Below are 25,183 nucleotides of genomic sequence, written 5' to 3'. Positions count from 1 at the left end.
CCCACCCCACCTCACTTTAGCAGAGAGCCAGGAGTTCAGGGACTCACGGGGCGGCTGGATGGGCTCGCAGTCCTCGATGCCACACGGCTGGGAGCTCTCGGGCCAGGCCTCATGGCCACACTGGTCACTGTCTTCCTCGGGCAGCCCCGTCTGGGTGTTGACACACTTGACCAGGCGCCGCTGGACGCCCCCACCACAGGGTGCTGAGCACTGTGGGGAGTGGGGAGGAAGAAGCGTCTCCCTGGGCCACCTTAGCATCAGGGGCAGTGACACCTCCACTGGGAAGCCATCCCTGTGCCCTGTGCCTGACTGGCCTGCCCTTGCTCCCAGCCCCACCCTCACTGCCTCCTGGGAAGGCCTGGTCCCATGCCTAGAGCCCACTCGGTACTTGAATCCCACTCGCATTTGTGGGATCGTCTCCTGCAGTGGGGAGGGCCATGAGAACAGTGGGGACAGCCTTCGAGGCTGCAGGGCAGCAAGCCCCTCGCACAGGACATGCCCGAGAGACCTGGGCAGAGCCCCAGGATGGAGCCCTAATTCAGCAGCGGGCAGAGACATGGGCGAGACACCGCTGTGCCCAAGGGATGGGGCCGAGGACCTGCCCAGCCCACAGGCAGGAGGGGAGGAGACAGGTTTCACAGCCAGGGCCCAGCCCGCCAGGCTTCGTTGTTATCAGATGCGGGTCTGAAAGCCCTAAACATGCTCCAAGTCTGTGCCAGTGTCGTGCTGTGCCCACTGAGTCTGTGCCCAGCCCTGTGCTTCATCCCGTTACTTTATTTAATCCTCCCGCCCCTCCTCTCCCAAACTATCCCCGTATTACAGATGAGAAAACAGTGACCCAGAGAGGCAAAGCAACCTGCCCAGAGTCACTCAGCAGCCAGTGGGACAAAGACTTGAACGCTGGCCCAGCTGACTCCAGGGCCCAGCTCAGGGCCCAGAGCTGAGATTTCTGACCCCCTTGGTTCCAAACAGACCCGGCAGAAGGTATCCTGCCCACCCAAGGCTCCTCTTCCGCCCCCTTCTGCCGCTGGCCTTTGCCAGGCTCCCTGATCGCCCCAAGCCTGTCATTCCTGCCTCAGACTTCACACCTACTGTCCCTTTTATCCCTGTTCTTGGCATCACTGACTCCTCCCTCGGGTCTCAACCCTAGGCCCCTCCTGGGAAGGCCTTCCCTGATATCACAGCACACGTGCCCTTTCCTTGTCTGTTTCTCCCTGGCAGGCTGTGAGCACCAGCAGGGCGTGACCTCATCCAGTCACTGCTGCATGAGCAGTGGCCAGAGAGCCTGGCTCTCAGCCATACTCAATAGCTGCTTCACCCAACCCACGATCGACCAGGTGCCACCAAGCCCTTGCTCCCTGCTCCTCCATGCAGCTCAGCTCACCTGGCCCCAGGGCCCCACCACCCACTGCGTGCAGGGGTGGGTATTGCAGGGCCTCGTGGTGTTGGGTCTCAGAGCTTCCTCGCAGAGGCCTGGCTCCGGGCAGGTCACCAGCCGCTGCTGTTCACCCCCGCCACAGGCCTCAGAGCACTGGGGAGCAAGGAAGGAGTCAGGGCACAGCCAGGGTCTGAGGGCGCCCCCTCCCCGCAAATGGACCCCCAGGCCTCACCTCCCTCCAGGAAGAGGTGTACCAGCTGAGGCAGGGCTGGGCCCCGCAGGGCCGGTGTGCGGGCGGCTTGGCTGGCCCCGGCTGACAATGGAAGGGTCGCAGCGGCCGGAGGTCCCGTGTGTCCACACACTGCACATCCCGCACGGAGGAGCCTCCACCACAGCTGCGGGAGCACTGGGGACGGAGAGACGTGTGTGGACGTCTCTCATGCAGGCCCACACGTGTGACCCCGTGAGGTGTGTGCCAAAGAAGGTATCAGGCCTTCAGCCACTCCAGCCAGGGGCAAATCCCTGAAGAGCCCCAGTGAGAGGCCAAGGCTGGCAGGCCCCAGGCAAAAGATGCCCGGCCAGGGGCTGCCATGGGCGGGGACAGACGGAGAAAGGGAGGAACAAAGGCAAGCTTGTGAAAGACAAGTCCAGATGGGGTCAGAAATACAGAGGGGAGGAGACAGGCCAAGTGAGACAAAAATGAAGACTCCCAGGAGATTCAGATCCAGTTTGATCGGGTGCCAAGACATGCAGCCCAGAGCCCTCCCCTGCCCTGCTGCTCTCGGAACACAGGCTGTGGGGACCCAGGGCTCCACCCTGTGCCCTGGGGCTCCCTGCCCTGGCTCCGTCCTCACGCACCTTACTCCAGTTGCCCGAGTGCCAGGTGGCACAGGGCCTCAGGTGGCAGCGGCGGGCAGGCTGGGGCCGGCCAGCAGGGGCGCAGTCCTCATCCCGGCCGGAGCTACAGCGCACTGGCCTCCAGATGGCGCCCAGGCCACAGGTGGTGGAGCACTGTGAGGCACGGACCCATGAAAGCCAGGCAGACCCAGGCCCCCACGGCCAGGAACTACCCACCTAGGCTAGCGAAACCTCAGCAAGACAGGCCCCTCTTCTGGGCCTCAGTTTTCTTATTTGCAAAATAGACTCCTCCACCCACCTCCCAGGAAGACCATGAGAATAAAAAATCAACCCCCCTACCCCAGCAACCAACTACCCCTGCCCACAAAGGACAAAGGGCCTTTGTTCCAGTGTCACTGGTGCAGAGGCACGGGAAGGGGACCCTGCGGGCACCCCTGACCAGCTATCCTGACCAGCCTGCCCCTTCCTACCCTCAAATTAGGGATCTGAACAGAAGCTTGTTTCTCCTGCAGTGACCATCTGGGGACCCAGGGAGTGGGCACTGGCCAGCTTCTTTCATGCAGCTCAGACCTCTGCAGGTCACTGCCAAAGAAGGGTGGAGCTAGAAGGCAGAGCCAGGTGGCAGTGGGCTGAGCCCAGCCTGGAGGAGCCAGGCTGAGCCTCAGGGGAAGCTTGCTGCCTTCTGGGCAGGACTGGGCCTGAAGGCCATGCGGGGATCCTCCCCACTGCACAGCTGTCTGAACTCCATCCTGGGGTGTGCTCCCAGAGTGTGCCTGCCTCTGGCTTCCCTGAGGTCCCCTGTGCTGCTCAGGAATGGGCCCTGGGGTCCCCTCATCCCCCTAATCCTGGGAACCCCTGCCCTGAGGGAGGTGGGACGGACAGCGCCTGTGTCCCACTCTGCTCATTTTCAGATGAGGCAACAATCACCAAGGTCCCACGCGAACTCCCCGCCAACCGGGCCTGCACCACTTGCCTTGCTCCAGTCTCCAGCTTGCCAGCTGGCATTCCTGGCAGCCAGCGGGTCCACAGGGGGCCCCGCCTCAGCCAGGGTGGGGGCCGGGGGCTGGGTCTCAGGGCCTCTGCGGCTGTTTGCAGGGCTATCCCAAGCTGGCATGGACAGCAGCCCAGAGCTCAGGGGCACCTCAGGTCTGAGGGACTCAGGCTGGCCCTTGGGTCCCGGGCTCGGGGCAGGCTCAGGCTCAGGTGTGTGCCTAAGGCCAGTCAGTGTCATGGGGAGGAAGGTGGTCCAAACTGCCACAGGCTGCAGGTCCCAGGAGCCTGGTCCTGGGGTTGGGGAGTTGGGAGTCCCCGGCTTCAGGGGGCTGTCTCTGCCTTCCATCTCTGGCAGAGGGGCTATGGGAGGAGGAAGGGGAGGAGCCACCTCCACAGTGGGCCTTAGCTCACTGTCCCCAGGCCCCAGGCCACCCTCCAGAGCTGGCTTCCAAGTCACAGTCTCTCCTGTCCACAGTTCCACCACATCAGGACCAGGAGAGGAGTGGGTGCTGCTGACAGAGGACAAAGGGGGCAGCGTGGGGCTGGGTCTCGGGGGCAGGTGGGGGGCTATGCGGCCCCCAGGTTCCTCATCATCCTCGGAAACCTCATTGGTCCTGTCCCACCATGGAGGGGGCAGCTGGCGCTGGCTATCCTCACCAACCAAGTGATTTTGGCTCCCAGGGGCGGCAGGCGTCTGCACATCATCAGGGGAAACCCTGGGCCAGGGCAGGCTGGGGAGCCCAAGGTCTGGGGCCCCTATTGGGGCATCTTCCTCAGGCAGGAAATTGACCAAAGAGTTCCCAGGGGTCAGCTCTGAGGGTGGGGGTGGGGAGCGGCCGGCCTGGCTGGGCCAAGGGCTAAGGGACCAAGGTCCCAGCGCCCCCTCCTCCGTGGCTGCATAAGGCTCTGTGGCAGGCACGGGGCTACCCGTTGAGGGTGCAGCAGGATGGCCACGTGGTGTGGGTGTCCCATCCCCTGTCCCCACCAGGTCTAGATCGGGCTCCTCAAAGGGCCCGTAAGACAGGTCCTCGTGGAAGTTGATGAAATTGTAGTCATAGTAGAAGTCATCCACAAACACGGGCCCCAGCGGGTCCGGCTCCAGGGCCTCCTCGTTGATGGCGTTGCCCATGCTGGCTGGCCTGGGTGCCGAGGTGGGTAAAGGGCGCGGGGCCAGGCGGCGCGGGATGAAGTCAGCCTCATTGAAGAGCTCGTGGCTGGAAGAGCCGCTGCCTGAGCCTTCAGGGACCAGTGTGTCCAGGGGCCGTGGACAGGGTGGCAGAGAACAGATGACTTGGCGTGCTGGCTGCTGGGCCTCATCACAGGGGACACCAGTGTCATTGGTGCAGAGGACACTTCGGTGCTGAGTGCCCTCCCCGCATGTCACTGAGCACTGTGGGGGAAGCCAGGGTGAGGGGCTCAGGCTGGGAGGCAGGCCGCCAGGGGATGCTGGGGCAAGGCAGGGTAACCTGTCCACTGCCTGGTGTCAGAGTGGCAGGGACCCCAGCCAGCCCTCTCTGGCCCTACCCCACTCAAGGTCATGGCTATGGCCATGGCTTCCCAGGGGCTTTCTGATCCCTGAGGCTTTGGAGTCAGAGGCTGGACCTTGGAATGCTCCAGACTCCCTCCCACCCATGGTACCAGGCAGTAAGGGCTGGAGGAAGGCTGTCTGCCTCGCTGTAGCCTGAGACCAAGGGTAGCGCTGGAGGCGGCCCCTCCCATCCCACACTCACCTGAGACCAGTTCCCCACAGCCCAGGTGGCCGGACAGGGCACATGGCGGTTGCAGGGGGTTTCAGCCGGGGGCTGGGGAAGGTGTTCACAGGCCAGCGGCTCCAGGGCGCTCTGTTCATCCAGCCCCACGCTGCGGATGCAGAGCACGGCCCGGCGGGAAAGGCCCCTAGGCCCACAGGAGCTTGAGCACAGCTGCCACTCACCTGCCCACCACCTGGCAAAGGCACACGGGTGGCATCAGTGTGGCATCAGCAGTCTCACCAGCAGGGAGGGCCAGGCCGGGCTCCCAGGCCCTCAGGGTTTGGGCAGAGCTGGGACCGAGGCCAGTGGCTGCTTCTCCAGAGCTCCAAGCCCAGGTAGGTGTCCTGCCCCCTAAGTCTGGTGACATGGCCCAGCCCCTCAACTCCTACCACCCTCTCCTCAGGGGAACTGAGAGTGACCTGAGGCCTATTTCCATATCCAGGGGCCTAAGGAGGAGGAACACAGGTGTCCAGGCTGGCCCAGGCTGGAGTAAGGGGTGACCGGGAGCTGGGGCTTCAGCCTTGGAAAGATCCGTGAAAACCTGGCTGCCTGTGCTCCTCCCTGGGGCCTCTGGGGCCCAGAAGTAGGGGCCTATGGCAGACCCAGGCCACCTGGGGGTGGGGAGTTGGCAGGGGAGTGGGGGCGGCTCACCTGGCAGGGCAGGGCTGCTCGCTGCACTTCCTCTGGCGGTCATCGGGCTGGCCCAGGGGGTCACAGTGCCCCTCATCCACAGGCCCTGCCTGCTGCTCCAAGCAGTACACACTCTGCCTCTGCACACCTAGAGGCCGTGGGGCTCAGCCTGGGCCTGGCACCCAGGTGCCCACAGCCCAAGACCCAAAGACACCATTTCTGCCAGAACCCTCCCAGAACAGCACCTCACTGCCCATGTCAGGATGAAGGCAGACCTCCACCACTGCCTCTTCCTTGCTGTCCACCCTCCCTCTCCTACATAGCCTCCCTCTGACTGTCCCTGGAGAGGTGACACAGTGTGGAGGTTTAGTGGATTAGGTCCCCAGACCCTCTGCTTCCTGAGATGCCTGGGCAGCTCATTTGGCCTCTTTGAATCTCAGCGTCCTCCTCTGTGAAGTTGGAGTGACAATCCTGTCTGCCTCAAAGCCCCAGAGGGAGGACTGCTCATGGCTTTGCATGTGCGGGCTCAGCCCATGCCCGGCACATCCTAAGAGCTCAATCCATGCCAGTTGCTGATAGCATGCAAACCCAGCCATGACGTCAAGGCTGCCCCACTGTCCATGCCCTTGACAATGGCTCAGAGAACATCTGGAGAAGAAATGCATCAAGGGGCAGGCCCCGCTCCCCGCACCCACACTAGCCTTGGCACTGCTCCTGTCCTTCATACCTTCTGCCACTGCCCACCCGGGGGCTTTTCCACAGCCACGCTCCTCACTTAAACTCACTTCCATATGCCTACTGAGACCCAGCCTCAGGACCCCCTCTGCTGGTGGCTCTGCTTTCTCTGCTCCCCCAGGGTCGCAAGAGTAAGCTGTCCCTCCCCTGAGCTGCCAGTCCCACACCGGTCCCCCTTTCCTCACCAACAGATTCTGATACTGCTCAAGGTCACAACTACAGTAAGGGACCTGCTGAAAACACCCTGAGGCCACCCCCTCGAAACTAGGGGCTCTGGGACACAGTCCTGGCTGGGGAGAAATGGACAGGAGCTCCTCGCTGGGAAATGGACATGAGCTCCTCCTCCTCAGCCCTTTCCCCTCCTTCTTCCTGCCCGGAACATGGCAAGAGGCCTGGAAGGGAGGATGCCATCTGTGACAAGCAGGAGGGGAGGGCTGCAGTGGCAAGGACGCTGCAGCTGAGGGACAGTCAGCTTCAGGTCCCGCCAGCTTGGACTGTGCACCTGGGTCTTCCTGCCTTAGACAAGAACCCCTGTCTGTCCTGGCCACCGCGGGCCACTTGCCTCTGCGTACACTCCTACACGGTCCACCTTTGAGGCAGCCGATTTGCTGAAAGACAATCCCCAAATGTCTCGTGCTGCAAATGTATTTGTTGGTTTCTCACGTTTGTCTATTTAGAGACACCTGAATTATGCCAGGTGCAGTGGCTCACGCCTGTAATCAATCCCAGCGCTTTGGGAGGCTGAGTCAGGTGAATCACCTGAGGTCAGGAGTTCAAGATGAGCCTGGCCAACATGATGAAACCCCACCTCTACCAAAAATAAAAAATTAGCCAGGCATGGTGGTGCATGCCTGTAAATCCCAACTACTTGGGAGGCTGAGGCAGGAGAACGAATGGAACCTGGGAGGCAGAGGCTGCTGTGAGCCAAGATCACACCACTGCACTCCAGCCTGGGTGACAGAGCAAGACTCAGTCTCAAAATAAATAAATAAAATAAAATAAAATAAAGATAGCTGTATTAGATAAAATGGGTTTCCTGGCTTTGGAAGGCATCTACCCAGTTCTCCAGTTCTCATGTTGTCATCATAACAGCATTATTTTTTAAAAGATGGGGTTTCACCATGTTGGTCAGGCTGGTCTTGAACTCCCGACCTCAGGTGATCCGCCTGCCTTGGCTTCCAAAGTGCTTGGATTACAGGCATGAGCCACCACGCCAGGCCCATAACAGCATTTTACGGCCTCTGCTCTTCCTCTACAGGCCCGCCCCCTCTCTCACTTCTTTCCCTCCTTCCCACTCCCTCTCCTTCCCTCACCTCTTTCCTCCAAATAGTAATAATAATTTTAAAATAGCATTTTAAGGAATGCTCAAATGTCTCTATCTCAGATTCCCGATTCTGAGACCCTAAGGACACTGGGTGTCAACGATGGAAAGACTGAGGGGAAAGGGGAGGACTAAAAGAGCGGGAGACCGAGGGGCTGCGGGGAGAGCTAGGGGCATTGGGGGAGACTGAGGAGCGAGGGGAGACCAAGAGGGGGGAGATGGAGGAGTAGGGGGAGACTGAGGGGTAGGGGAGACCCAGGGGCGGGGGAGACCCAGGGATGGCAAGGGGAGACCCAGAGGCCGGGGGGACTGAGAGGCACGGGAGAGGGGGAGACTGAGGGGCGGGAGGACACGGAGGGGTGGGGGGAGACCAAGGGGCAGGGGGACTGAGAGGCACGAGGAGGGGGAGACCGAGGAGGGAGGAGATGAGGGGGAGACTGAGGGATGGGGGGAGACTGAGGGGCCAGCAGGGAGATCGAGGGGCGGGAGGAGACTGAGGGGGGACTGAGAAGCATGTTGGGGAGACCAAGGGGTGAGGGGGAAGACTGAGGGTGGGGGGGAACTGAGGGGCATGGCAGGGGAAGACCAAGGGGCAGGGCGGGAGACCTGAGGTGGGGGGATTCTTAGAGGCAGGGAGACCGAGGTGCATGGGGGGCACTATGGAAATATGGGGAGGAAAAGTCAGAGTTTGCGTGGTGAAAGGCCACTGGGCTGGCCTCAGAGTGGGGTGGGAAACCTGGCTGTGCCCTGGCCTCCCTCCCCTCACTGTCCCCTTCCCTGCCACATTCCACTGTTCCCCCTCCTTCTGTCTGAGAAGCTCCTCCTGGGAGCCCCAGGCTCTGGACCACTGGAGGGGCCAGAGGAGGGGAGCAGCCCACCCTGACAGGCCCAACGGCTAAGGCTCTGTGGGGGTCGGGGGTGGGGTCGTCTCCAGGACGGAGCAGAAATGCAGGCATGAGACCTGCCAGAGCTGAGCCAGGACAAAATCGAGAGGAAGCTGTGCCCGCTGGAGGGAGAACACCAAGAGCTGGGGCACACTGAGCACTCGCCACAAGCTGCCCCCACCTGCCTCATCTATTTACCTCCCAGCGGGCATGAGACAGGGGGCAATTGCCAGCCTCATTTCACGATGGGGAACCGAGGCTCAGAAAGGCAAACCTCCAGACCTGTGGTGGCCCAGCAGTGAGCTGGAGGCTGAAGCCAGCGTCTCTGTCCAAACCCGTGGTGGCCCAGCTCAAGCCAGCGTCCCTGTCCAGATTTGTGGTGGCCCAGCAGTGAGCTGGAGGCTGAAGCCAGCATCCCTGTCCAGAGCCAAAGCCCCTGCTGGCGGGGCTGTGCCTGCCCCTCTTCTCACCTGTGCCGCAGGTGACCGTGCACTCGCTCCAGGGTCCATAGTGCCAGGAGAACTCAGGTGGCGGGACTTCGCCATGGCCATCTGCCTCCCTGTGGACGGTGTACTCATAGTGCACCCCGGGGTTGCTCTCCTGGAACAGTAGCTGGGCGGGCAGGCGTGCCCTGTGAGCACAAGGCATCCTCTCCATCCACCCAGCCCTAAAGGAGCTGACCCCAGCCACCTCTGAACTGCAGCTACACCATGGGGCCATTTTAAAAGATGGGGAAACTGAGGCAGAGGTTGCAACAGGACTCTGTGACTGCCCCAGGGCTCACTCCTCCAGGATGAGACCCTGCCATGGACCTGGGGTCTCTGCCTCTGCTCCCCCTCTTGGGCCTCAGGAAGCAGGTACCTGGATCCAGATAGGCTCGTTGGTAGGACCTGGGGACGTGAGGTTCTCCCAGTTGCCCCTGCGTGTGTATGTGAAGGTGGTCCCTGCCACCTGGTAGTCCCCGTCCCACTGGATGGTCCAGCCGCCATTGAGGAAGTATTTCTTCGGGTCCTGGCTCCGCAGTGCCAGAAAGTTAGCAGCCTCGGCCACCTCCTGGATGCGGATCTCACGTGCGCCAGCTGGGATCAGCCCCACATCCACATACCCTGCCGGCCAGGGGTTGTGTGTAAGTTGTGCTCAGGGTGACAGGGTTGCCTATCCCCACCCACCACTCTCACCTCTCTCCCCACTTTCCCCCCACCTGCTGATGCCAAAGATTCCACTATTACCTTAAAAGTCTGAGCTCCCAGAATTGCTCAGATATGTCGTAGGTCACCAAAACCTCACAGAGGCACCCCAAATCCTGACCTCGTGTCCATGCCCCATCACCCCTCTCCTGGGGACCTAAACTGGTCTCATCACAAGGCTGGGCCCACCCAACACTCAGGGCCAGCTGGCATTCTCTTTCTAAAATGCCAGCATGCTCAGGCCTTTCTCCTGCATCGCCCTCCTCAGCCCACAAGGCTGCTTTTATTCACCCACTTCTGTAACACCCATCACGCGCCGGGCACTGTGCGCAGGACTTCTCACGTGTAAAATGAATAGCAACCCTAGGATGTAGGTACTATTGTTGTCTCCATTTCACAGATGAGGAAAGTGAGGCAGGCAGGGATAGTAACATGAATGAGCGTCCTGCTGGGATCTGAAGACAACAGGGTTTTCCTCCCACGGGAAACCTTCCCTGACTTCCCCAGGCCAGGAGCATCTTCCTTGGTGCTCCCACAGCCCTCTGGGCCTCCCTGCACTGCACTGGCCACACAGAAGGTTCTGTCCCCTGCGGGACTGAGCGATTTACCTGCATGTCCCCATCACCTAGCACAGTCAGCACTCGAACAACGTGTGCAAAGCAGACCCGGGGTGAGGGCGTGGATCTGGGGGTCTCAGAAGCTTTGGGAGGAGACTACCATCCTCTGAAAGGCCTAGGGGCCACACACAAGCTGAGCCGGCCCTGCCTGGGGTCTCTGGGACAAGAGGACTCCCCACGGGACAGGTCTCTGTGCTTGGGTTAGGGGTCCCTGACTCCTATAAGAATTCCACCCCAGCAAGGCTTCCCTGCTTAGTCATCTATGGCTGGGTGGGGACCACGAGGCCAAGGTGGGGCCTGGGGCAGATAGGGAAGCAGCCACCAGGTAAAGAGCACACCCCTCCCCCACAGTGGTCCCATCCCATACCCATGCCCTCGGCCTCCTCGAAGGTCCCGCTCACGGTATGGCAGGTGGAGCCATTGCCGTGGCACACACCACAGCGGTCCTCCATGGCACTGGAGTCAATCTCGAAGTCACAGCCCACATTCTGCAACACACAAGGGAGGGGAGTGCCGTGGTGCTGGCGGCCAGCCCTCTGTGGCCCCAGCCCTGGGGGCCAGCCAGGGTCAGGAGGAGACATCTGGGAGTCGGGGTCAGGAGGCCTCTCTCTGACCCAGGTGAACTTCTCTATCTCCCTGAGCATCAGTGTCCTCAGATGTGAGATGGGGAAACCCACCCCTCCCTTAAAGGCATGTCTTGAGCATCACATGCTACAAGAGAAGGGAGTTCTGCAAAGGCTGCGGGCAGGCAGGGACCTGACTCGCCACGGGCTTCTGACCAGTGCTTGCAGGGAATCTGAACATCAGAGGCACTGGGGGTTGGCCCCTCCCTGCCGGTCCCCCTCTGAGCCCAGGCACAGACACCCCAGCGGCTTAGGGGGCTAGAAGCAGGGGGCAGGTAGGTGGCTGGGGAGATGGGCAAAGATGAGAGGCCATCCTTGTATTGAAAATAAGAATAGTAATTGTTACCAAATACCGAGTGCTACTCTTTGGGGCTCAGAGCCCTTCATGTCACCTGTGCCACCTCATTTAACCCCTTCTATCAGGGAGGAAACCACTGCCTGGGGTCAGCCAGCTGGCAAGAGGTCAAGTCCCTGCCTGAGCCCCGGTTTCCCAGCTGGGGCAGTGCTGGCACAGCATACAAGGAGACGAGGAGCGGCAAGCCCTGACTGGGAGGGGTCTCCAGTGCCAGGAGGCCTGGTAGGGGCTTTGCCTTAGTGGTATAGAGGGTGGGGTCTGAAAACCCAATGGTAGAGCATAGGGAGGGTGGCCAGAGGACCAGGAGGGACCCAGGGGAGAACCTGGGGCCTGCCAGTGGGGCTGTGGGGGGTGCAGTCTGGGAGAGCCTCTTCCTGACCAGGCACACCTTGCAGATGCCGTTGATGCAGAGGTCCCGGCTGACCCTGCCCTGGTAGCAGGGGGTGCCATCGACCACGGTGTCCCGCAGCTTCTCAGCAAAATACTCATTCGAGGGCCGGCAGTGCAGTTCACAGGGGTTCACTGGGGGCCAAGTAGAAGAGCCATCAGCGATAGCCGAGACAGGAGTTATGGAGGCCACCAGGAAGACCCCTCCATGACACACATCCATGGCAGGCTGGAGGCTCCAGCTGGGCTGGTAGCTATCTGCAAGGCTGCAGACTGGGGAGCTAGGGGGAGCAGCAGCCCCAGGGCACAGCGGCGTGGCTCAGGCTTGGGGTGGAGACTGGGCCTCCTGTTGCATCGCAAGGTAGCCTTGGGCGCACACAGCCCCAGCCCTCAGTGTCCCCGTGGGAGGCAGCACTCACCGTCATTGACCACAGGCACCCATGTGTGCAGCTGGCCCTTGTAGAGCATAGCGTCAAAGTGGCTGCACTGGATGTGGCGGAAGGAGGGGCGGCCAGCGGGGCAGGCTTGCAGGTTGCAGAGGCGGAAACGCGTCCGTTCGCCCACACAGTACTTGCCCTTGTATTTGGGTCTGTGGGGAGAAGCAGGGAGGGCCTGGTGAGTGCTATTGCATGGCCACAGCCCAGAGCGAGTGGCCTCCTCCTGTTCCCCGCACCCCAAGATCCCTGCCACCCAGCTCTGCGCACACTGCTCTACTCTCCAGAGTGGGCTGCCCCCGCTCTGGCCCAGACACACCCTCCCTGTTTGTAAGGACCTGAGGGGAAGTGGCAGCAGTAAGCCTGAGCTCTCTCCCCAACCTGCTGTGTGACTGTGGGCAAGTCTCTGGCCACTCCCTGGGCCTCATCTGTAAAATGGGGTTGGGGCTGACTCTGAAGAGGGCTGTTGAGAAGCTGCGACAAGCTGCAGGCATGACTGGCACTGACTGGAGGGACTGCTCAGAGTCCCCAACCCATGACACCAGCATCCTAACGAGCCCTTGAGTCCTCAGTCTCCCTCCTGGTGGCAGTTCCCCGAGCCCGGGTGTAAAAAAAAGCCCCCAGGGCCCCAGCCAGCTGAGAGGTCTGCCCAGTCACAGCTCCTGAAACCCTCCCCATCTAGCCCAGGGTAGCTGGACCCAACCCAGCTCAGAGCTGGAGATCAGGAGGCAGGGAGGGGCACAGGCCAGTCTTAGCCAAGCACAGGGCCCTGGGTGGGGCTGGCTGTGAACCCCATGCCTTCCCTGGGTGGCCTGGGAATCAGCTGGGCAGTGCCACAGTCTATGGTACTGCTTGGCTCTGCATCTTACCAGATCCTCACATCCCCACCGTTTAAATGGGGAAACGGAGGCCCAGAGAAGGGGTGAAGAGGGGATTCAAACCCTGAGCCATCTAAGGTCCAGGGCCCACGCTCTTCCCCACTGCCCTCTCCTTCCTCCCTCCAGCCGGCGGCTGCTTTACTCTGTGGCCTGTGATAAGTCTCTCTAGTCTCTGGGCCTCAGTGTCCCCCTCTCTGCAAAGGGGTCAGCAGTGGGGACCTGTCAGCCCCAGTACACTCCTTGAAAGTGACTCAAGGTGGTCTGAACACTCGGACTGACCGTTATGAGGACACTTCTAAGAGCCAGGGGCTCGGATAGAGCCAAGCTCCTGACATTGGCTGACTGCTTGGGTCCCTCTGTCCCATCGCCCAGGGCACCCTGGGCCCCACACTCACGCAGGTTGCGTGCACTGCCGCTCAGCGCTCTGCACGCCCACACCACAGCTCCGCGAGCAGATGGACCAGGCGCTCCAGCCAGACCAGCCACCATCCACAGCCTCGGGCTGGAAGCCCACGGGCACGCACTCCCCATTGAGACACCACTACCAAGACAGATGGAGGTAAAGCCACCCCACCCCCAGCCCTATCAGTCACCCTCACCCTAGTGAGAACAAGGTGGGTGGGAAGGCCGCGAAAGGCACAGAGGGGAAGGATGGAAGGTAAGAGAGGCCCCTCACAATCATCACCATAACATGTGGCCCAGGCCGCAGGGCGGAGCTGAGCAGGGAGTAAAACAGCCCACGTGCCGACTCAGCTGAAGACACCCAGGGAATCATGGAATCAAGCCCTATCCCCAATGCTTCCACTTTGTAGATGGAGGTTTGGGCTGCAGAGAGTGGGGGTCTGCTAGGAGCACAGCAAGACTGTGAGCTGGGGCTGACCCCCGGGCCTGGACACAGCAGGAGGTCTGGCCTCTCCCTCCCGCCGCTGGGACTAGGCACCTCCTACCTTGTTCTCCCCACACCGGGTGCCATCCACGGCTGCATCCAGCTTGGAGTGACAGGTGGTCCCGACAGAGCACCAAAGTGTGTGGCAGACATTCTGCAAGGAGGGGACACAGGCCACACCCTTACCCCACCCACCCCTATGCCACCACCTGCCCTGCCCCCACCCTGTCCCCAAGGGCCCCCTGGACACCCTTCCACATGGAGGGGTCCACAGACCCCTAGAGGTCCCTTCTGTGTCTGCTCCCACCTTCCTCTCCAGACCCTGTGGTGGTTTAGGGGGCCCGGGGCTGCACTCCCCAGCTGTCCAGCCCTCTCCTGGCCCAGCCCCACCTCTGAAAACACTCCCATTAGAAGATCACTCCAGGCAGTCTTCTCCAGGATAAACAGACCCTCCCCACATGGGTTCCTTTTCCCTCTTAAAAGCCAGCCCCAAGGAGGCTAAGGGACTTGTCACAGTGGATCCATGGTTGACCCAGAATTCAGAGCCAGGTCTGTGGCTTCCCATCCCTGGCCTCTCCCACAGGCCTCAGACGTGTCACAGTGTGCAGCCCAGGCCAAGCGAGGTTCCTCCCAGGCTGGCATCCATGGGCTGGTGAGGACTGCCCCCCGAGGCCTCCTGCCGGGTCCCCACACCCTCATACCCACCCTAGCCCACTTACATCCATGTCATCACAGAAGGCAGAGTAGGCCCCGTATTGGAGACGGCACTGGTGACTCACATCATAGAGGACGCCGGGTGGCACCGAGGGGAAGTCGATGATATCCTTGGCAGGAGGGTCATCCAGACACAGGCCCCACCCTCGGCTAGAGATGGGACAGGAGAGGGGTGAGCCGGGGCAGCCTGTGAGACCCACCGGAGAGGCCTCAGCTGGGCTGGGAGGGGAGGAGGGAGTGGCACAGAGCCCCACCACTGCAGGAGAACTCCAGACCCCCGCTTGCCTCAGCCACCCTGCAGCCAGCAGCAGAGGTCCTCCCGGCCGCGCTCATCTCACCTCCTGGGCACTCCAGCTCAACAACCGCAGCCCCAGTGCCTGGCCTCTGCACACGATGCCGCCTCCACGTGGCAGCCTTCCTACGGCTGCAGCCTTCCCTCCAGATGCAGCCCCAGGGCGCTTCCCTCCGAAGACCTCCTGAATCACCAAGCCCTCATGTGGCCCTGCTCTCCAACCCTGCAGCCTGCATCCCTGAGCCCAGATCCCGGAGCCAGGCCCGACAAGGATCTGGAGAACATCACATCGCAGTTGACACAATAGAGCCTCCGATGGCCCCACCCAGGCAGAGACCTCGGGTCATCTATGGAAGGAGGAGGTCTGGAAAGCAGCCCTCCCCTGGGAGAGAGCCCAGGCAGCCATGCCTGTCCCCTGTCCCCCACCCCCTGCAGGGCTGGCCTTAGCCTCTGTCACACCCTATCTACTCCCGCCTTCCTCCAGCCGCATTCCCTGGCAGCGGTGGTGAGGAACAAGGCAGACGAGAGCAGGCACGATCTGTACCCACCACACACTCCTGCTGCCTCTGTGTGGTGAAGACAAGGCTGCCCACCCAGACACAACACAAGGCAGGAGGCAAGCAGGTGGGGGGCCCTGGGGAGGGTGGCCCAGGCCCAGCTGGCACCCACTTCTGCCCCTGCCTCACTCTGCATGGCCCTCGGGTGTGGCTATTGCGTCTGGGCCCAGTGTCCATCCTGCTGCCCCTGCTGGACCTTAGCAGCAGGAGTGCCCTGGCATGCTGACCAGCCTGCCCCTCAGCTCCTTGCTGTCCTGGAGAAACTGGAGAAAAGTTTGGGGGCCTTCTGGGGGCAGCAGTTCTGGGGAGAATTGAACCACGTGGACAATCAGGACTGAGATGACCCCAGCAGCCACGACTTGGGCAGAAACAACAGAAACATAACCCACGGGACCTGGGGCCTCTAGCCAGGCAGGGGCGATAGGGAGGCAAAAATCCTCCAGTCTCCCATCTGGGAGGTCTCAGGGCAGGTGGTGCCAGGCCAAGAACCAGGCTGAGCCACAGTGCTGGGTGGGCCAGGCAGGGACTGCACCGGGAAGAAAGCAGAGGTGACGGATCCCGGAGTCCAGAAGGGAGAGGAGGAGGAAACACTACAGATGTGGAGAGGCTGGAAGAACATGAAAGAGTCAGGAACAGCCAGTACCACTGAAGGCAGGTGTGGGGCGAGGCTGGGAGGGTGGCTCAGACCGAAGGATCCCAAAGCCCAGATTTCAGAGGAGGGGCCTGGCAGCTGGGAGATCCAGGCTGGGTGAGCAGTCTGTGTGGTCTCCTAAGTCCCCTGGCCAGTGACAGGCCCTTGGCTGTGCCCAGAGCTGCGGAGAAGAAAGCCAAGGTGACCAAACTTCTACTGAGGACCCTGGAATCCTCCTGGAGTCACCCAGACTGTCCTGCTGGCTGGAAACAGATCCCTCTAACATGGGAGTGGGCAGGGAAACAGATCCCTCTAACATGGGAGTGGGCAGAGGAGCAGCTGCTGCATGCAGTCGTAGTGCCCAAGATGACCACGTGCCAGGCTGGTCCCGGGCAGAAATGGCCCTCGGGTGTGGCTCGGGTGTGCACACCCTCTCATTCACTCCTCACAACCCCAAGATGACCACGTGCCAGGCTGGTCCCAGGTAGCAGGTGCATACCCTCTCATTCGCTCCTCACAACATCCCAGGGAGACTCTACCATCATCTCCCCTCACACACTCAGGACTCATCCGTCACTTGCCCTGAGCCACGCAAGAGGAACGTGATGGCCAGGATCTCAAGCCAAGTCTAGGCTGCCTGCACCAGGCTGTGTCTGCTCACTGGGCTGCCCCCAGGGCAGGGCTCCTCCCATTCAACAGCGAGCCCAGCCTCAAATATTTCACCCCAAATAAAAGTTTAAAACCATGGCAGCCGAGGCCTGGCGGGAAGAAAGGAGTGCCCCAAGTGCTCCGGCGGCTTGGGGTTCCCTGAGCCTCCCTGGGCCTGCACCCAGGGCAGAGTGTCGGAAGAGGGTGATGGGGTCAGCTGGCCCTGGGTTCCTTCCTTCCCTCTAGCATTCCATGGTTCAAGGACATTAATGGGGGCTCACCCATCCTAGCTAGGGGGTCCTCTGACCCAGTGGCTGAGGGATCCAATGTGCCTCACCCCAGCACCGACAGTCCCTGGGCTACAGCCCAGCCCTTCTGTTTCCTGGCTGGACCCCAGTGCTGACTCGCTGCTCATGTGGCTCCTGTGGGCCTGCTGCTGGGCAGCTGAAGCCACAACCTGTCAGCTCCCCCTGGGTATACGGGAGAAGTCGGGAGCAGGAGGCGACCTTCACCGAATCCACTGCAGGAATCCAGGTGCTGTCTTGGGAGTCAGAAACCCAAGTTTTTACTCTTTGCCTGGCTGTAGATGCTTGTGGCCTTGGGCCTTCACGTCCTCATCTACAAGAGGCCGATCCCAAGCTACAGGGGTATAAATAGCAGTGTCTTCTTGGGAAAAATCACACAGGCGACCGGCAGCCAGCCCTTCCTTCCTCTGACAGGCTCACTGCCAGGTTCTCTGCGCTGCCGACACACCCGGATCCCCAAGCCTGTCAGCCCTTCCCCTCCACGCCCCTCCTCGAGCTAATTATAGTGGGGCTGGGCAGCTCCACAGGAGGTCAGAGCAGACAGTATGTGACTTGGGTCAGAAGCCTCATTGTAACCTGGAGACAGCAAAGCACTGCCCACCACCAACAGGAGAGACCTGGGGGCCCGATCCCCTATCCCCTCCCTGAGATCTGGTCATGGAGTCGCTGGATGGGGGATCCATGGGATTTAGTAGAGGACCCCACGTGTGACCCAGCCTGCCTCTCTCCCAGTAGAAATGCTGGCTTTAAGGGAATCGGGGAGCAGGAACTCCCCTCCTCCCCACCTGGTCCAAGTTGACACTGGTGAAATGCTGTGACAGCTCCGTGGAGCCCCTAGAGTACCTGTCAGCCCAGAAAGTCTCTAGAGTTTTTCAGGCCAACCCTCTTGGACAGGCTCCAGAGGCTACCCTCCAGCCCATCCCCCACCACCTCCTCAGGGCTCTTCTGCCCCACCCTACACTGGCATGGCCCTGGCCTCTGTCCAGCCTGCCCTCCACCTACAGCGCCCTTCTTCCTTGTGGTGGAAGTCGGCCTTTAGGGGCAGCTCCAGGACTCCTTCTCTGAGTTGCTGTTCCTGACCCCAGGAGGGTTGGTGCCCCTCCCCCCATCCCTACAGACCCAAGAAGACTGCGTGCCTCAGTGCCAATCATCTCCCACTCCCATCTGCCTGTCCCCCACGCTGTGTGAGGGACTGGAGGACAGGCACGATGTCTGTCTCTTTTACCACTGTCCCCACACACAGGGCCCTATGGACATAGGGGTTTGTAGACACAGCCAGAACGAGTTTAGATTCAGCCCTGTAAGTCTACTTGGCTGGACGTAAGCATCTATACACAGGAGGCCAAGGGGCTTCAGGTCCAGCCAGGATGAGGGGGTGGTATGTGAGTGCCTCTGAGACACCCCAAGTGTTGGAAACACAGCCGGACCATTTGGCACTTTTGGTGAATCTCACTCATTCTGTCCCCCAACCTGCTTGGGTGGAGTCCATCCTCTCTCCTGTCCCACCCCCAGCAAGGAGACCACAGGCTGGTGCCCCCGCCCACCTCCGCATCTCCACACACCCTCTTCTGAGCTTTGGGAGCACCCTGCTGCGTGACTTCCAGGATGCAAAGGTGAAAGTGTGAAAGGACCTTGGGAAGATGGGGTTCTCCTTCTCCCCAAACACTCCTCCATTGGTGGGGCATGTATTGTCCTGCTTCTGTCTGGCTCTCCCCAGTGCCAAGGCTCCGGGAGACCCCGGCTGGCTCTGACTCTCAGGCTGTCCTCCCATCCTCACCCCAAGCCCCGAGCCAAGTCCCTCAGGCATTCCAGCAGCTGAATGAGGACAGAGGCTTGTCTGTCTGTCTGTCCTAGAGCCGTTGGGTGGCACCCTGGGTCAGGGCAGCTGGGAACAAACCCTGGGGCTATGCTGGGGACAGTTACTATTCTGATTTGCTGAAACCATTCTCTCATTCTCTGCCCTTCTCTGAGGAAGGAGACACACCCTTCTCCCCACCTTCAGGCCCTCCCTGGTGAAGTCCATGCCGTGTATCACTTGGTAACAGTGGAAATAACAATAGTGAGCATGTATGAAACGCTTACTGTGTGGCAGGCATTGTGCTAAGCACCCCACGTGTTTTCTCATTTACTCGTCAGATAGAATGCACAAGGCGCTCCCATTATGATTTCCATTTTCTGAGGCTTAAGGGATAATGTAACCTGTTTGCCAACACAGGCAGAAGCCTGGGCCACAACCTAGGTTCTTAACCACCTAACATAGCCTGCCATCTTGAATTCTTCATATCGTTGACCTTGTGCCTTGTAAGCGAGGTCTATTTATTTTATTCTTTCTTTTTTTTTTTTTTTTGAGACAGTCTCACTCTGTCACCCAGGCTGGAGTGCAGTGTCGTGATCTCGGCTCACTGCAACCTCCACCTCTCAGGTTCAAGCGGTTTCCTGCCTCAGCCTCCCAAGTAGCTGAGATCAGAGGCACCTGCCACCATACCTGGCTAATTTTTGTATTTGTAGTAGAGATAGGGTTTCACCATGATGGCCAGGCTGGTCTCAATCTCCTGACCTCAAGTGATCTGCTCGGCTCGGCCTCCCAAAGTGCTGGAATTACAAGCGTGAGCCACCATGCCCAGCCAGTAAGCAGGTCTAATGGGACAAAGGAGCCTGTGTGTGAGCAGAGGAGACAGCAATGTCTGCGTCCACCATTCCTTGCTCCCCCACTTGCATCTAACATTTACTTTGCTCCATGAGCTCAGAATCTATAATGTGTAGGAACTGGCGAGGATCAAAAGCAATTAGAAGATAAACACGTTATGTCTGTGACCGAGTAAGGGGCAGGGGGCACTGACGGGCCCAGAGGCGGCATTTTTCGTTTGAACCAGACTTACTTCAAACGCAGAAAGAAGACAGTGACCGAGAAGTCTCATCGTCCCTTCTTACTCATGTTAACACCCTTGTATTAGCCAACCTTTATGCAGAAAATGAAGACACGGGAGGAAAGAGGAAAGGCTGCAGGCCTTTCTCAGGCTTCCTCCACCAGAAACACCGTTCTTTTCCCTTCTGCACATATGTGAACTCTTGCTCCTCCTCCAAGTTCAAGCTCAGGGGTCCCTTCCAGGAGGACATTTGGGACACCAGCACCTCACCTTTGCCAGGTGCCCCTCTGCTTCCTTGTACCCCAGCCCTGCAACATGACTACACCTCTCCCATTAGACCCTGACCTCATGGATCAAGGCACAGGGGCCCAGGGCTGGGGGAAGGACTTACTCCAGGAATCTGGTGATGTACTGGCGGCTGCATCGGGACCAGGTGAGGGGAGCAGCGTCGTACAGGAGCTGTGGAGACATGATGAAAGGCCGTTTCCCAACCGGCTCACAGTCATTGCCGCTTCCGTCATGCTGAATGCCAAAACTGTGTGAGAGCACAGACCCCAGGGGCAGGTGAGCCGGCGGGAGGCTGCCAGCCTGCCCTCCCCTGGAGACCTACAAGGCACACTGTCCTAGTTCCCAGGCCTGGTTCTGCCATTAACAGTCGCGGCTTTAAGAAAGTCACATTCCCTCTCTGAGCCTCAGTTTCCCTTCATGTAAAATGGGGGAATGAAAGCCAGTATCCCAAGTGCTCCTGCTCCAGCCTGAGCCTGAAATGAGGGCCAGGGACCCAGCCTGGGTGCTGGCCAGCAATGGCAAACCAGGTGGCACAGATGGGGGCCTGCGATGGCCCCTGCAAGCTCACTGGCCTGAAGAACAGTTTGACAGATGTTTCCCCTCACAGGTCCTTGTACCAAGGTTGTGCACTTGAGTTAAGGGATCTGAGCTGCTGCATTACGGCAAGGCCGCCTGAGACCATTCTTGGGAAGCACATGAGAAAAATGATTTCCTGAGCATCTACTATGTGCCAGGAGCCATGCTAGGTCCTTTCAGAAACAGAATCTCACTCAGTTCTCATTATTACCCCCAGGAGGCTCAGAGTCTATGGAACTAGCCAGGGTAACAGAGCCAGGAAACTACGGTACTGTGGCAGGGTGGCTGGGGGCATGTGAAGACAGGAGCCTCAGGCGGCAGCAGACAGAGGGACCTTGGACATCGCTGAATCCAACCCCCTCATCTATGGGAAGCTCACACAGGCCCAGAGAGGGTAGGCACTGGCCTAGCCCACATAGTAAACAGGAGCAGGGATGGGGATTGTGAGTAAAAAATACAGCCCTAAGGGCAATGGGGAGGGACAGCCAAAGACCTACGATGACCTGCCCGCCCATCACAACCCCGGTTTAAATAAGACTCCCACCAGGCCAGTCCAGAGATGCCTAGGTGGGCCTTTCTCCTGCTTAACAGGGAAGCAGCCTGGTTGTGGGGAGGGGACAGTGCAGGGCAGCATGTGGCCAGCTGGGCTCCTTCTCCAGAGTGTTTCCTATCCCCCGGACTCTGTGACCCACAGGCTGGCTGCCCGGTGCCCCCAGGTTGGGAAGGTGAGGCTCAGCTCTCAGTGTAGCAGGAGTGGGCACGGTACCTGTGCCCGAGCTCGTGGGCCACCGTGAAGGCCAGCGGCAGACCCGTGTCCTCGTTGATGCTGCAGCTGCGGTGCGGCTGGCACATGCCCGACACGTGGGACAGGCCCAGGGTCTCACACGGCTGGTTCATGGCTGCACACAGGTCCTTCCTGCACAGGCAGAGAAGCGGCCTTCAGGCTAACCTGGTCCAGTGCCAGGCCCACCTGAGCTCAAGCCAGGGAAGGGTCACCACCCCCACTGATCCCGAGTGAAAAGGATGTCCCTCCCACTGTTCTGTGACATCGGGCCAGCACAGTGACCGTTCGGGAAGCAGGTGCTGTCATTCACACACCACCCACTGGACATCTATTTGGGACTCAAAAGCACAGGACCACACGGAACAATTCTGGTTACTGTCCCAGCAGGGGCGCGGACAGAAGCTACCAGAGTCCAGCAAAGGGAAAAATAACAGCCTCCGGACAGATGGGCTGGAAGTTACGGGAGGAGGGAGGAAGGTGGTTGTGACTATGAACACATGGCACAAGACATCCTTCTCAAGGGACAGATCTGTACTATGCGGTGGGTAGATGAACCCACAAGGGATGACACCGCATAGAACTGAATACACAAACACACACGTACACACAAAGGGAAGTGTGTGTGGAACTGACAAAGTCTGAGTAAGTCTGTGTATGCATCAGTGTCAGTTTCCTGGCTGGGATCCTGTATTCTAGTCATGAAAACTGTTACCGCAGGGGGAATGCGTGGAGGCCATACAGGCCCACTGTCCATATCATTTCTGACAACAGCACAAGAATCCACAATTATTTCAGAATAAAAAGACCTCCCAAAGTGCTGACAGAATCCAGCGTTGGGCCAAAAGTATGCAGACTCTCGTCCCACGAGGGCTTCTCCCTCGGCGCCAGGAAGCACCTCCCTGAGCTGCAGGCCCCCACCCTCCTGTGGCTGACCGCACCTGGTGAGCAGGACGGCGGTGTCATGGTGCAGGGGGTGGGCATCCCCCTTCATGTTGATGCTTTTCTGCCACTTGCAAAAGCTCTTCAGGGTGTTGTCTGCATGGTGCGTGATCTTTAGGTCCTCCTGGGGGCAGAGAGAGTGACTGCTCACGCCTCCCCTGAGTTCCAAGAGGGTCAAGCCCAATTCTCCTCCATACAAGGCAGGAGACACAGGTCCAGCAGGGTGGTGGGAGGCCTGCGGGCACTGGTCCCGCTTCTGGCCTGACCACCTCTCCTGTAGGAACCTCCTGCAGGGGACCTGAGAAAGGATCAGTCAGGGACCAGGGGCGTGGCAGGGGACACAGTCCAGGCCAAGGAAGCCTTCACTGTGCTCTTCCATACAGCGCAGCACAGGTCATGGGGCAAGAGGACTCTGGCAGCCATGGCATTGCCAGGCAGCGTGGGACCACAGGGCCACTCACCTCCTCATCTTCCAGCAGGACCAGGCGCACAATGGTGATGTGGATGGGGTTCCCGATGCTGGGGTCATGAAATAGACCGGCCACCTGCCCAAGAGAGGGGGGTCAATCAGGCTGCCATCAGGATGAAGAATGCCCACCCCGATCCACACAGCACGACGCACACCCATGCTCACACACAGGGATGCTGGCACAGGTGCACGCAGGGTGCGCAGCTGACACGTGATGCACAAGCACCAATGCACGAGTGTCCCCACACCTCACACACACTGCCCCAACCTGGCAGCGGCAGAACCTGGAGAGGACAAGAGGTCTCCGAGGCCCCTTCCCAGGCCTGCAGCCTGCCCTGAGCACACAGTTTGGGATCTGCTTCCAAGTACCAACTCCATGCCCACCCCACACAGGCGACAGCAGCTCAGGCCTCCAAATGCTGGTTTTGTGGCCTGTCTCAGGGCCCCAGTCCTCCCACTGCCCCTGGGCTACTACAGCAGCACCCTCCTGCCCTGGGGATGCCAGGAGCATCATCCCAGGAGTGCACCCTCCAATGATGCACAGACCTGGGTAGAGTGAGTGTAGGCACAGGCCTGTGGAACCTCCCCACTGCTCCGCTATCCCATCCCCCAGGGCTGACAGCCAGGGAACCAAGAGGGGAGGTATGCACAACTGTCAGAGGCCCCATGGCTACAGGGGGCTCCCTACTGAGCCCCAGGAGAGGGGTCTGTCCCCAAAGATGGAAGATAAGCCAAGGTGAGGGGAAATGGGTGGGGAAAGCCATCTGCTCTTTTAAAACTCCCTCAGAACACGAAAGAGGCCAGCCTATGACTGGCGACAGCCGGCAGGTTCCCAGAGGGCCAGGATGGCAGAACAGGCCAGTTGTGAGTTGACTTCTAGCAATGCATCAAGAAAAAGAATATTCAAATAGGAAGGGACCAGGCCAGGCACGGTGGCTCATACCTTTAATCCCAGCACTTTGGGAGGCCGGGGCGGACAGATCGCCTGAGGTGGGGGCGGGGGGGTGCAAGACCAGCCTCACCGATGTGGAGAAACCCCATCTCTACTAAAAATACAAAATTAGCTGAGCATGGTGGTGGCTGCCTGTAATCCCAGCTACTCAGGAGGCTGAGGCAGGAGAATCGCTTGTACCTAGGAGGTAGAGGTTGCGGTGAGCCAAGATTGTGCCATTGCACTCCAGCCTGGGCAACAAGAGCGAAACTACGTCTCAAAAAAAAAAAAAAGGAAGGGACCAAACAAACACTGTTAAGAGGGCACCAAAGCTCCTGATTATGGGGATGAACAACACTCTCAGAACCCAAGGTCAGAAACGGGGAAGATACTATCGTGGGCCCCTGCTGTCCCCACGCTCAGCCTGGGAGCCCAGCAACCCTGAATCACCTTTCTCCACTCAACCAATTCTGCCTCCCAAGTTTGCCTGATTCTGTCCATTCTCTCCGTCTGCAACACCACTGCCCCGACCAAGTTGCCATCATCATCTTGTCTGTTCAGCTGCTGAGGTCTCCTACGAGTGTCCCCATACTCTGCAGCCCCTCCAGGCCACCTGCAGCCTAGCAAGCTCAGTCATCTGCCTTTGAAATGCAAACCCAGGGCTGGGTGTGGTAGCTCACACCTGTGATCCCAGCACTTTGGAAGGCCAAGGTGAGCAGATCACCTGAGATTGGGAGTTAGAGACCAGCCTGACGGACATGGAGAAACCCCGTCTCTACTAAAAATACAAAATTAGCCAGGCATGGTGGCACATGCCAGTAATCCCAGCTACTAGGGAGGCTGAGGCAGGAGAATAGCTTAAACCCAGGAGGCTGAGGTTTCAGTGAGCCAAGATTTTGCCATTGCACTCCAGTGAAACTCCAACTCAAAAAAAAAAAAAAAAAGTGAAAATGCAAACCCAATCATACCACACCCTTGCCTAAAGCAGTAAGTGGCTCTTACTGTCCAGGAAAAGGACAGGAGTCCCCAGCCTAGCCAACAGCCCTCTTGGATCTGGTCCCCGCCTTCCTCGCTGATCTCCCCTTGCCTCCGCTCCCCACTCATTCTGGCTCCAACCCCTCTGTCTTCCTCTTAGAATCCCATGATTCTTCCTAACACAGGGCCTTTGCAGATGCTGTGGCCTCCACCTGGAACATCTTCCCACCTGTCTTCCCCAGGTTACCTCCTATCCTCTCTCCTGCCCCTCCACACCTCATCATGTCCTC

The 25,183-nt window shown here is 59.7% G+C and overlaps 1 protein-coding gene across 6 annotated transcripts in view; it reads right to left on the bottom strand.

Moving 5' to 3' along the window:
* The window catches only part of LOC100412393 (A disintegrin and metalloproteinase with thrombospondin motifs 7), a 46,931-nt gene that overhangs the window by 3,038 nt on the left and 18,710 nt on the right, over positions 1–25,183 (bottom strand). For all 6 annotated transcript variants that reach the window (XM_054257310.2, XM_054257311.2, XM_054257313.2 and 3 more), the window contains 19 exons: positions 22,980–23,063; positions 22,518–22,642; positions 21,562–21,711; positions 20,323–20,466; positions 14,637–14,781; positions 13,979–14,071; positions 13,427–13,572; positions 12,139–12,308; positions 11,721–11,854; positions 10,722–10,842; positions 9,412–9,656; positions 9,021–9,162; positions 5,632–5,758; positions 4,960–5,173; positions 3,210–4,619; positions 2,237–2,389; positions 1,611–1,784; positions 1,385–1,531; positions 48–210 (listed from right to left, as the gene is read on the bottom strand). In XM_054257310.2, coding sequence (XP_054113285.2) covers positions 48–210; positions 1,385–1,531; positions 1,611–1,784; positions 2,237–2,389; positions 3,210–4,619; positions 4,960–5,173; positions 5,632–5,758; positions 9,021–9,162; positions 9,412–9,656; positions 10,722–10,842; positions 11,721–11,854; positions 12,139–12,308; positions 13,427–13,572; positions 13,979–14,071; positions 14,637–14,781; positions 20,323–20,466; positions 21,562–21,711; positions 22,518–22,642; positions 22,980–23,063 — 4,087 coding nt within the window. The remainder of the gene's footprint in view (positions 1–47; positions 211–1,384; positions 1,532–1,610; positions 1,785–2,236; positions 2,390–3,209; positions 4,620–4,959; positions 5,174–5,631; positions 5,759–9,020; positions 9,163–9,411; positions 9,657–10,721; positions 10,843–11,720; positions 11,855–12,138; positions 12,309–13,426; positions 13,573–13,978; positions 14,072–14,636; positions 14,782–20,322; positions 20,467–21,561; positions 21,712–22,517; positions 22,643–22,979; positions 23,064–25,183) is intronic.

The sequence above is a fragment of the Callithrix jacchus genome, chromosome 6 (assembly GCF_049354715.1).
Source record: "Callithrix jacchus isolate 240 chromosome 6, calJac240_pri, whole genome shotgun sequence".
In the NCBI taxonomy this organism is placed as follows: Eukaryota; Metazoa; Chordata; class Mammalia; order Primates; family Cebidae; genus Callithrix; species Callithrix jacchus.
This window is presented reverse-complemented; position numbering and strand designations above follow the sequence as displayed.